The sequence below is a fragment of the Cetorhinus maximus genome, chromosome 12 (assembly GCF_964194155.1).
Source record: "Cetorhinus maximus chromosome 12, sCetMax3.hap1.1, whole genome shotgun sequence".
In the NCBI taxonomy this organism is placed as follows: domain Eukaryota; kingdom Metazoa; phylum Chordata; class Chondrichthyes; order Lamniformes; family Cetorhinidae; genus Cetorhinus; species Cetorhinus maximus.
In genome coordinates this window covers 49,236,446-49,249,369 of record NC_135890.1, presented here as the reverse complement: position 1 = coordinate 49,249,369, position 12,924 = coordinate 49,236,446, and the positions used below count along the sequence as shown (strand labels likewise).

General features: G+C 40.8%; 1 protein-coding gene across 1 annotated transcript in view; it reads right to left on the bottom strand.

Moving 5' to 3' along the window:
• dera (deoxyribose-phosphate aldolase (putative)) overlaps positions 1–10,108 on the bottom strand; it is a 32,709-nt gene extending 22,601 nt beyond the window's left edge. The window contains exons 1-2 of the mRNA XM_078553572.1: positions 10,008–10,108; positions 2,307–2,404 (exon numbers count right to left, since the gene is read on the bottom strand). Of these exons, the coding sequence (XP_078409698.1) occupies positions 2,307–2,404; positions 10,008–10,038 (129 nt within the window). The 5' untranslated portion in view covers positions 10,039–10,108. The remainder of the gene's footprint in view (positions 1–2,306; positions 2,405–10,007) is intronic.
• Positions 10,109–12,924: the final 2,816 nt, after the last annotated feature.

The window sequence follows — 12,924 nt, the reverse complement described above, 5'->3', positions numbered from 1 at the left end:
GCCCAGGGCACACGTTTCTGTTATAAAGTCACTAAAGTGATGGATCAGTGAAGAAATACAAGGCTCACCCCCAGTTTCAGACAGCTAAATTATAAACAGAGACTGGAAAAACTTGAGCTTTGCAACCTTGAAAGGGGTTATGAAGTTACGGAGGAGCAAACAATAGTGGATGATATTGAAAAGGGAGGTTTGAATTTACTTTAACCAAATCCAGGACAGTATGGCAAGGAGATGCAAGTTCAAACTAGATCTTTATGACTTAGGTGATATCATTAGTTTTGTTAATCCCACCAAAACAAAAAAAGCAGTCCGCCACCCACTATTAAAGAGCTTCTAATTTCAGCTCTTTAGTATGATGCTGAGTCACAAGACTAGAAAGATCTTAGGTTTAATATGGTATATGAAATTTCATCAGTGTTAAGCTGTGCATGTTTCTCGTGCTGGTACAGAACATCACAATGGAGGTCTGGCTTATGCGCTCTCTGTAGCAATGACCAATAATCATTTGGTATCGTCTGAGGAATAGCATAGTTATAATTGATGAATGGACTCAAAGCAGCTGATCCCAACGATATAGCAAGTGCATCCAGTCATGCAGGCCAGGAAGGATTCACATTCAATCCTTTGCCTATTTTGAGTAAATACATCTCATCTTCTGAATTATGGGGGTGAGAGGAGGGGGGGGAAATGGGAAATGTGATAGATTCCTGCTGTTGATCACTGGCTTATGCTGAAAGTATGCATTTGTGGACCCTTTAAGGTCCTGAGGGGTCTTGACAGGTTGAATGTGGAGAGGATGTTTCCTCTTGTGGGAGAATCTAGCACTCGGTGTCACTGTTTAAAAATAAGGGGTTGCTCATTTAAGACAGAGATGAGGAGAAAGTTTTTTCTCTGAGGGTCGTGAGTCTTTGGAATCCTCTTCCTTGAAAGGCAGTGGAAGCAGAGTCTTTGAATGTTTTTAAAGCAGAGCTAGATAGATTCTTGATAAGCAAGGGGGTGAAAGGTTATCAGGGGTAGTCAGGAATGTGGAGTTGAGGTTACAATCAGATCAGCCATGATCTTATTGAATAGCCGAGCAGCTGAGTGGCCTACTCCTGCTCCTAATTCACATGCAGAATAGGATCCCTTTCATCTGAGACTCTCCTCTTCATTACAATCCGCCAACACTAATTTTCAAGGCTCACACATTAAAGAACAGTAACTTGCATGTGATACCAGAAGCAAAATAGCACCCATGGAAACAGACTCTTGGAAGGAGTCAATGCCTTGGCTGGAGAGAGACTGGGGCGGGGGTGGGGAAAGAGGTGGAGGGAATAAGACCAAAATAGCTGGAGAAAAACCAATAAAATTGTACAGCACAGGAGGCAGCCATTTGGCTCACTGTGCCTATGCTGGCTCTTTGAAAGAGCGATCCAGTTTCCAGTTAGTCCCACTCCTTTGTTCTTTCCCATAGTCCTGCAAAATATCTAATTTAATTACATATTCAATTCCCTTTTGAATTACTGGTAAATCAGATTCCAGCACTCTCAGGAAATGCATCCAAGATCATGATAAGCATCACAAAGGAAAAAAACATTTCCCTCTGGGTTTGTCAATTAACTTAAATTTGTGTCCTCTGGTTACCAACCCTCCAACCTGTGAAAGTTGCTTCTCCCCCTTTACTCCATCAAAAACATTCATTATTTTGAGTGCCTCTACTAAATCCTTCCTTCACATGCACTACTCCAAGGACAACATCCAGTTTCTCCAGTCTCTCCACACAACTGAAGATTCCCCCATTTGTGTTAAATCCCCTCTGCACCCTCTCCAAACCCTCAACATCTTCCCTAGAGTGTGGTGCCCAGAATTGTTTCTGTTCACCCCCTTTAAAATTCCATCATTTAGTTTATATTGTCTCCCCCCATCTTCCATCTAAAAGCATCACTTCATATTTCTGATTAATTTTCGTCTGACAGGTGTCTGTTCGTTTCACCAGTCTATGTCCTCCTGATGTCTGTGGCTATCCTCCTCACTGCTTTCCTACATGTCCAAGTTTTGGTGTCATCTGCAAACTTTGCAATTACAGCCTATATACCCAAGTCCAGGTTAATAATGTATATCAAAAAGTGCAGTGGTCTGAAAACCAACCAACCCTTGAGGGGAACAACACTACAAACTTCCATCCAGTCTTAAATTGTCCACCACTACTCTCTGCTTTCTGTCTCTTAGCCAATTTCATATCCACACAGCAACTGCCCCTCGAATCCCATGGGCTTCAGTTTTGCGAACAAAATTGGCGAGGAAAGAATGTCAAATTAAATACTTACTTGCCACTCCTTGGCCAAATTCCTCCTCGTCTGTATTTGCTCTGCACGTCTCACAACAGCAGGTTGGTTCACCCGAACTCTGGATATCCAGCCCAAATCTGAATGGAGAGTCAGATCATGAAACTATGTTGTCCCTCCTCTCCTCACACAAAACATCACAACTAACACATTAAAAACAATGACAAGTTATCAAGTTTTGAAAGAAATTACATCCAACCTTTCAATATCAAAATAATTGCCAGTGCTTAAATTAGAAGAGTAAATAATTCACCCAACAAAAGCCTGAAAAACGTATCTGGGCATCCCTGACATAAGGTGCAGCAATATGCCAATAAGTCACAATGCATGGGTGCACCGACATGCTGGAAGTATTTTACATGGATTAGCCAAGATTGGTCAAAAGACCTCTCTCATCTGTATCATGTGATTTTGAAGTGGAAGTTTTACTCCCAGTTACCACAGAACTGATCCGAAATCTAAGATCTGGCTTGGGATCTGTAAGATACTGGAAGGAGGGAAAGCAATAGCACCTTGACCCAATTGGGATAATGTTACAAGTCTGCACTGCTGATGGGAATCCTGGTTCAAGGTATGGCAGGCCAGTTCAACTACCCAAAGTCAATGGCCATCCAAATTACCAACGTGTCATGCTAGTTCATGGACGTCATAAAATCACCGCACCATTTTGGCAATTGTAGAAAAGTGACTGCATTTTTCTAAGATTCTTTGCCTCTCCAAAATTCTAATAGTCCTCCTTTAATACAAAGCCTCCTTAAAGGCCTGTATAGCACTACAGATTCTGAAAGTTCAGCAAAGGAGTACACTCAAATCCTGGTAACTGCTTTCAGTGTTGAATGCCTTTGTACTATCGAAAATTCTACACATGAAACATCATCAGATTCACTCTACGCTGACCAGGCCCTAGAGCAACTACAGTTCTCAAATTAACTCAATTCACATGCATTCCTTCAGCTCTAGAACACTGCATCTTTCAGCTGCCTTAGATTTATGCTCCTGGAATCAAATTTAAAACTAATAATAAAGTCACAGGTTCATTCGACACGGTTGATACAGACTGTAACGCAACAGACTGACCTTGTGCAGCAGAATGTACTTTACACAAGATCCTTGTCTCTGACTGACCCTCCTCCATTCAACTTATTAAAAGAACGTCATGGCATAAGTTGCAGACCATGCCTGCACAATCTGCTTCTTTATTACTCTCCTTTCCGCTTAATATCTCTGAAATGCCATTTTGAAGGAGAATCTCCAAGCATGTGGCTGTTCCTTCATGCATTTCACACAATGCCACAGCAAAATACATTGAAAAACAAAGTAAAAGTTACCAATGTTAGAAAATAAACTGTTGACAGGAAGGCTTAGGCATTCAGAGACCACATTAAATCCATAGCGCAGTTAGTTTATGCCTGGTGCATTGTATCCCTGACATAAGACACACCTACATTGCCAAGGCAATTTCTGATGAATATTGGCCAACATTTCTCCCCCCCTGCCAAATTTTTTTTAAAAGGCCCTTTTTTCCCCCTTTTTGGGACTCAAGCACAATGAAATGATGTAGTATTATTGATGTACACTAGAGGGAGATTCCATTCTGTACTTAGAACCATAACTTGCAGAAACAGGGTATTGCAGCAATTTGGTAAGAGCTTGTAAAAGACCTCTGGAAAGTGAATATTTTATCATCAGGTTACCACAGAACTCAGAAATACATCCTCCCTTTGCCCTCCATGCTCAGTGTGTATTCACCACCTAAATCCAAGTTTGGTTTTAGCTCAGCACTATTCCCCAATTATTACATCTCTTCACTTTCTCTTCTCAGCTTATGGGGGGGCGCCCTTGACTTTGGTTTCTCAACATAAAGGAAACACACCACATAATTAAGATTACTTTAGTAAATGCAGCAGACACAGACCAGAACAGGTTTCGAAAAAGAAAAATCAATAGATGAGATGATTTTGAAATTGAAACAAACAAATTGAGTGCGCTGAATCATATACTTTTTCAGCCTTCCCGATATATAGAATATTTTGATTAGGTATGAGGTTTCTGCTTGGAATTGAAAGATTTTCCCTTGTTTTTAAATTTGTATTATTTTGTCCCTAATATGCTAAAAGCTGAAGACTCACACTGAGCTAATACCTTTGCATTGTCAAATTCAGGGAACTGCTCAACTTGACATTTTATCTAAACAGCTGTAAAAACTCAGTAAAGTAGCATATTAGCCAAGAGATACAGTTACAAAGGAGAAATGATATAATGCAAAACAGCTTCTTCAAAACTACTTTTGGAGCAATAATTAAGTTAAGTCCATAAGTCACCTTTTGAAGTGTAGTCACTGTTGTAATATAGAAAACGTGGCAGCCAATTTGCTCCCACAATCAGCAATATCTTTATTGCGACTTGAATCTACCACCTTCTGACTCACAAGAAATAGGAGTAGGCCATTCAGCCCTTCAAGCCTGCTCCGTCATTCAATAAGATCATGGCTCATCTTCTATTTCAACCTCACCTTCCTGTATTATTCCCCATATCCCTTAGTACTCAGAACTCCATTGATCTCTGCCCTGAATACACTCAGCAACCGAGTACAATATTCTGAAGTAGAGAATTCATAAATATCTGGGCGAAGAAATCCTCACCACAGTCCTAAATCAAAGACCCTTATTCTGAGACTATGACCCCATGTGCTAGACTCCCAGCATCTACCCTGTCAAGCCCCTTAAGAATTGTATAGGTTTCAATTCAGTCAACTCTCATTCCTTTAAACTCTAGGGAATACAGGCCTTAATCTCTCTTCAAAAGGACATTCCCTCATTCCAGGAACAGTCTAGTGAACCTTCAGTGCACTCCTAAAGCAAGTATAAGCTTCCTTAGATAAGGGGGCCAGAATTAGACATACTATTCCAGGTGCAATCTCACCAAATAAGATTGCCAACCCTCCAGGATTGCTGGAATTTCCAGGGCACTGCTGTGTGCAACGTTGAAGAAAAATCATAGGAACATCAAAATAAAAGTTTTAAAAAAAATTTTCTTTGAATATTTCTCTTTACCAGATACAAAAATATTGAAAATAGGGAAAAGGCGACTGTTTGGCAGTTAAGCAGCATCCAATTCGGTAATGAGTCTTTTGCTTTCCAATTGGCGTAGGAAGGCAGTGCGTCACAAGGATGCATGTATTGGTCAACTAATGGCTGGAGCGTGGAGGCAAGTCACATGATGAAACCTCCAGGAATACATTTAATCACAGTTGGCAAGACTTCTTTATTTTTATATTCCTATTTCTTTGTTACAAAGACTAACATACCATTTTTCTTCCCAATTGCTTGCTGTACCTGCATGTTAATGTTCTGTGATTCATGTATGTGGACACCCTGGTCTTCTCAATACCAACACTGCACAAACACCGTAACTCCTGCCACTGACTGGAAAGGCGTCAGGAATATTTGCACACGTGCACTCAGCCCACTCTTTAGCCGCCAGTGCATGTGCAACTGCTCCTGACACCTTTCTGGTCAGCGGTAGGAGTTTGGATCTTGTTTTAAAAATTCAGAGCGATGCTACAACAGGCTTAATTTACACATCTAGTCTGCATATCATTGATTTTAATCTTGCCGTATCTCCCACTGATCAACTTAAGACATTGAAATGGAGGTTAAAGCCCTTCTTAGGCAAGATCCATTGTGTTAAGGCTTTGTGCAGGGAGCTTCGATGCAGCCCAGGTAGCTCAGCTGATACATAAAGGGGCTCTTCATCCCAGGGATCATTTTGAGTCTCACACTGAGTAATTATTTTTTTCTTGAACATTTTAGTCAAAATTTTCTATTGATTTTTTTTAACCAAAAGTGTCCTTAAACTAAATATTACAATCAATTCTCCATATTGGAAGTTGAGAATCTCATTTACTGAAATTTCCTGATTCAGTAAATGATGAAGATATATAATCGTCAGAAGCATGTTTTACAGTTACTAAATGAAAGGTGGACTCGATACAAGAACTTGCAATTGGTTAAGGACTGCACTGACCTAAAAATGGATAGCTTGCACTTTGTTAGTCTGTGTCAAGCCAACTTGTTTATTTTAATGCTGCCAAATGACACAGACCGCAACTGAGCATGTGCAGGAAGTGCTTCTCCCAGTGTTGCAGCACAAATTCTTCCACCATTTAAAAACCACATTTTCCCTCATTATACTACATCTGCCATGTTCTTGCCCGCTCACTTAACCTGCTTATATTCCTTTATAGCATCTGTCCTCACAGCTTACTTTCCCACCTAATTTGTGTAGTCAGCAAACTTAGATACAATGCACTCAGTCCCTTCATCTAAATAATTGATACAGATTATAAACAACCAAGGCCCCAATATTGATCCTTGCAGTATCCCACTAACTGCAGCCTGCCAACCTGAAAATGACTCGTTTGTTCCTATTCTCTGTCCTCTAACCGATTCTCAATTCATGCTAATACCCCAACTTGGGGCCCTAATTTTGTGCACGAATCTTTTGTGTGGCATCATATCGGATACTTTTTGAAAATACAATTAGATTACAACCACTAGTTACAAACACAATAATAATGTCAAACATAATTTCCCTTTCACAAATCCGTCGACTCTGCCTAATTACAATGATATTCTAAGTGCCCTGTCGTCATGTTCCTAATAATAGATTCTAGAATTCTCCCAAATACTGATGCCAAGCTAACTAGCCTATAGTTCCCCATTTTCGTTCTCCCTCCTTTTCCGAATAACAGGTTACATTTGCCATCTTCCAATCCAATGGGGACTGTTCTAGAATCTAGGGAAATCTGGAAGATCAAAACTAGTGCATCCACTATCTCTGCAGCTAACTCTCTAAAAACCTCTATGATGCTAATCATCAGATCCAGGGGATTTGACAACTTTTGGTCCCATTAATTTCTCCAGTATTATTTCTTGACTAATTTAAGTTGCTCATTCTCACTAGATCCCTAGCTCTCCACTATTCCCAGAAAATGTGTGACTTCTATTGTAAACAAAATACAAAATATTTGTTAATGTCTTTGCCTTTTGCTTATTCTCCATTATAATCTCCAATATCTCTGCCTCTAACGGGCCCAATTTTAATTTGTTAATCACTGTCTTTTCACATAACTATAAAAACCTTTACAATCTGTTTGTGCCTCCCTTACGAGTTCATTATATTTTCTTTATCAATTTCTTTGTCATCCTTTGTTGAATTCTAAAATCCTCAGGCTTCTTTTTTTTGGCAATGTTATAAGCCTCTTAATCTTAAAACAGCTTGTTAGTTGTTGTTGGGCCACTTTTCCTGTTGTTTTATTTCTTAAGGGAATGTATACTTGTGGCAAATTAGTCCGATAGGAGTAAATCTGAGAGAATTCCGTGGAAGTCTCATGCTGCTTAACTTTGGACCTTAACACCCAAAATTTAGGAAACATCAGTTTAGCAGTAATGAAAAATCAAAACAACCAAATTTTGATTTGAAAGTGCAGTCAGACATATTGTGTTACGATCTCTGTGGAGACCAAACTTCCAGTTAATAGTCGAAAGGGCGAGAAGATTTCACATTTTAGGGCTTACTGTAACAAAAGACCAAAAGCACTATTGACTAAACATTATCTTGATAACAAAACAGAACATTCCCCTTTTTCTTCTAGCAAAACCAAAAACACACCATCGATATACATTACACTGTCATTTAGGTAGACATTCAGCTTTTCCAGAACCAGTTCAAGGTGATTCTTAGCTCCTGAGAGTTTTCTTCTGTTCTTTTCCTTTCTCAGACTGGGAACTTTTAATATCAGAACTGTCCTTCACTGGCAGACTAACCCTTTCTGTGAGGTTTCAGAGATATCTTAGATCCTTCCTTTCTCAAAGCCCAGCTCCATGGCAGCGTGAATCACATTGGCCTTGAATACAGCGTGCATCCAAGTAGAAATGTTGATTAGCTGTCCTTGAGACTCCAAATCTCTTATCTTGGAACTAAAAGGTCAGTTTAAAATAAAACTGTTTATAATCTGACATTCGCAACACTTTTCTGAGAATTTGAAGGCGCTCAGTCTATCTACTGTTAACATACAGGGAGCTGCCATTCTCCCCTAGTGCAAACACCTTACACCATCTTCCCAGTAAAGCAACCCGGGCCCCTTTAATATCCAACAATTACCAAGGCTTACTGTCAGGCAAACTTCAGGATAGCTCACACGACCTCCTTCATTTTACCTATAAGACACAGTCCTAAAACAATCTTATAAACCTCACAGTTGTAACAACTGCATCTTCTCATAGATCATGCATGTACAGTTAAAATCTTTGGAAGGAAAGCAACTTATATGTGTAATTAAATTCTATTTGGATATATGCAGTATTCAAAGGATTTTCACATGATGCTCAACCTCTGCATCAGTTTTTAATGAATTACCTCACTGGTAACTATGAAATATCTGTTATTTTACCATTATTTGGCTTCAAAGCTGAGATTCCATCAAGTGTGTAAAATATTTAATTTCTTTGATTACAAGTGGAACATCACTTGGGTTATCCCACTACATGCATCATTATGCTCAATTGTTTAAAAGATAGAAAAACCTGCATTTGTACAGCACAGTTCATGAACTCAGCCAAATAAGTGCTCTTGAAGCGTAGTCGCTATTATAACGTAGGAAATACAGCAGCCAATATACAACCACAAATAAAGTCATAATGAGCAGATGTTTTAAATAATGTTGATTAAGAAATAAATATTGATGAAACGCAACATTTGCAAATGAAGCAAATTAATTTCTACTCACACCATTTAAGACATAAATGAGGAGAATTTTTTTTCTCTCAGAGGGTCGTAAGCCTTTCGACCTCTTCCTCAAAAGGCAGAAGCAGAGTCTTTGCATATTTTGAAGGCAGAGGTAGATAGATTCTTGATAAGCAAGGGGGTGAAAGGTTATCAGGGGCAAGCAGCAATATGGAGTTGAGGTTACCATCAGATCAGCCATGATCTTATTGAATGGCAGAGCAGGCTCAAAGGGACAAGTCTCCTACTCCTCCTAATTCATATGTTCATATATTTACTACTTGAACCTAAAGAGACAGGGGCCCATGAAAATTCACATAGCTTCTTTATATTATGTGATAGGCAGGTTTATGACCTGTGCCATTTCACCTTCAGCAATACAAAAAGCAAAAGAAAACATATGCTGAAAATCAAACAGAAAATGCTGCAAACACTCAACACGTTTGGCAATATCTGTGGAAAGAGAAAGTACGTTTTAACATTTGAGAGGTTACGGACACGAAATGTCAACTGCTTCTCTCTCTCCACAGATGCTGCCAAACCTGGGGAATATTTCCAGCATTTTTTGGTTTTTTTCCAGCTTCATGAATTTTATTCTTTGGGCCAGGTGACAATTGCCAACTGACTATTCCCGGCCATACTGCATCTAACTTGCGAGGGCTCCTTCCACCAAACCCACGGTGGTTCTAACTGGTCGAACGGGGACTTTGACCCAGGCCATTTCTTGCAGAGACCCAGAGCTCAGAGTCTGTCCGCAGCCTCCTGACCGGTCAATGTTCACTGAAACTCTGGCTCACCCCCACCCACCAGCTTCACCTCCCGCTCCAAAGTCTCCCGGAGGCCGATACCACCGCACAACATATTGCCAGCCCCGGGCCGCACTCGGCCATTCCTTACCCAGCGAACACCCACAATTCCGGGACGCCATAGCACCGAATACTAAAACTAGGTCACTTCCGCTCTAATTGTCACTTCCGTCACAGAGATCAACCAATCAGCTCTAGGCCGGCATCAACTTCGTTACAGAACCCGGCCAATGAGCTCCAGGTAATCTGTCCCTTCATTAGCGAGTCCAGCCAATCAGTTTCAGGAAACTGCCCATTTATTTTGAACCCAGCCAATTAGCTCCAGGAAGACTTCCCCTTAATTAGGGTCGAGCCAATCAGCTCCAGGAAGAATACTATTAATTACAGTGCCCAACCAATCAGCTCCAGGCAGACGACCCCTGCATTAGAGTTCAGCCAATCAGCTCCAGGAAGACAGCCCCTTTATTATATGCCCTTTTATTAGAAACAAAAACTGGAAAAACTCAGCAGGTCCGATAGCATCTTTGCAGAGGAAGACAGAATTGACCACAAGTCCATCAGGCAGTGGTCAGCACGTAACGTCTTAGAGGCCCTGAGGGAAAAGGAGAGGGTGGATCCTGTGGGATGGTTCCCCGAGCAGACTGTCAAAGCCATTTGGCAGAATGCCTCATCGCCAGAACTTTCCAACAAGCACCAAGACATAGCTTGGCTGGTGGTGAGAAAGGCCCTCCCCGTCAGATCCTTCCTACACGCCAGGAGTCTCACCCCCTCCGCATGTTGCCCTCGAAGTGGCTGTGGTGGGGAAGAGACCGTTGTTCACCTCCTTGTGGATTGTGCCTTTGCGAAGAAGGTCTGGAGAGAGATGCAGTGGTTGCTGTCGAGGTTCATCCCGAGCAGTTCTGTGACACAGGACTCTGTGCTCTACGGGCTGTTCCCAGGGACACACACCGAGACAAACATCAACTGCAGCTGGAGGACCATCAACTCGGTGAAAGACGCGCTTTGGTCTGCCCGAAACTTGTTGGTCTTCCAGCACAAATAGTTGTCCCCGACCGAGTGTTGCGGACTGGCACAATCCAAAGTCCAGGAGTACGTGCTGAGGGACGCACTAAAGCTTGGGGCAGCTGCCGCAAAGGCGCAATGGGGAAGGGTCGCTGTCTAAGACCTTTCTGCCACAGCGCACCGAGGGGCTGGGAACTGTTTAAACCCCCTCGGGCTGTACAGCTCAAAATGAAAGGCTGTAAATGATTGTAATATTGTTTGTACTGATGCACCTGGTGATACATTTTGTAAAAGTTGAACCGGATTGTACCCTTGTAATGGTGTTTTTGGAATGGTTTGGAATGTGATTGAAGATATTTTATGAATAAAGTATATTTTTGCAAAAAAAAAATTAACGTTTCCAGTCCATATGACTCTTCATCAGAACTGAGGTGAGGTGGGACAGGTGGAGCTGGATAAAGGGCCAGTGATAGGTGGAGGCAAAGAGAGATTGCCAAAAATGTCATAAACAAAAGGACAAAAGGGTCCCTTTATTAGAGTCCAGCCAATCAGCTCCAGGCAGACTACCCCTTTATTAATAAAAGCAAAATACTGCAGCTGCTGGAAATCTGAAAAAGACAAATGCTGGAAAAACTTAGCAGGTCTGACATCTGCGAAGAGAAAGACAGAGTTAACGTTTTGAGTCTGTATGACCCTGAGGAAGCCTGAAGTCATACAGACTCGAAACGTTAACTCTTTCTCTCCACAGATGCTGTCAGACCTGCTGAGTTTTTCCAGTATTTTTTGTCTTCGCCCCTTAAAGTCCAGCCAATCAGCTCCAAGAAGAATGCCTATTCACCAGTCCAGCCAATCAGCGTAGTCCATGAATCATAAGATTATCAATTATAGAAGAAAAACAGAAAATGCTAGAAAAACTCAGCAGGTCTAACAGCATCTGTGGAGAAAAAAGTTAACGTTTCAAGTCCGTATGACTCTTCTTACAGAGAATCCTTCTGCCCTGTCAATTATAGAGCCTTGCTCATCAACCCCAAGTCATCTGCCCATTCACCAGATAGACCAGCCATCATAGGATTTATTTAATCAGTCTCAGGGTCTGCAATGGACAGTCCACGCATCTTATCAGCAAGAAGTAAATATCTAATAGAGTTGGTCAATCTTGAATCCACCCCAGTCATTTCAGGTAGACTATTACAGACCCCATCTCATCATCACTGGTTAGACTGCCCAATACAGAATCCATTTACTCAGTCCTTTATAGAAGCTCCCACATCAGCAATGACGAGAGTAGAACCCATCACATCAATTATGAATAGAGTGCACATTTTCACCTTATCCATGGGCAGGTATATATAACACTAACCAGGGGCTGGATACATAGAAAAAACTAAATGAGTCTGTTCATCTTGTTAGCACCAGGGGATATACTTATGACCTTCTCTGCAGCATTTCCTCACCTTTATTCTTAGTGACAAATATTGAGTACAGGTTTCAAGGTTCTACCCAACAAGCAGTAACAAATTAGGAAGTGATAGTCATCAGACATTTGATCTTAAATAGTCAATTCCATAAGTTTGCTAATTACTTACGCAAGACTGAAGTCTGTCATGACGTTGGTTTGTTTCAAACCACTTTCTTGAAAAATTCAATTCATTTCAACTTGAGAAATGTTATGTAATCCCTACTCAATTGAGTTTTGGAAACAATATAGCCATGTATTACTTATTGCATTTTACAACCAAAAAAATACTCATTAAATCTCTGTTACTGCATATTGCTTCCCTATCTACAAATGACGAATTTTTAAAGCAATTCAACAATACAATTTGTGCCAAAAGATGAAACTCTTAGAGTTAATGTCGTCAAGTTATCCATAGGAAATTTTAGTTGTATTCTAATACATTAATATTCTTGTGCCAGGTCATTTTGTCATCTTATCTGGAATCAGTCATGTTTTGAACTCATTTTCATCTGCAGTGGCTCATTAACCGACATCTGATCAAGGCTTT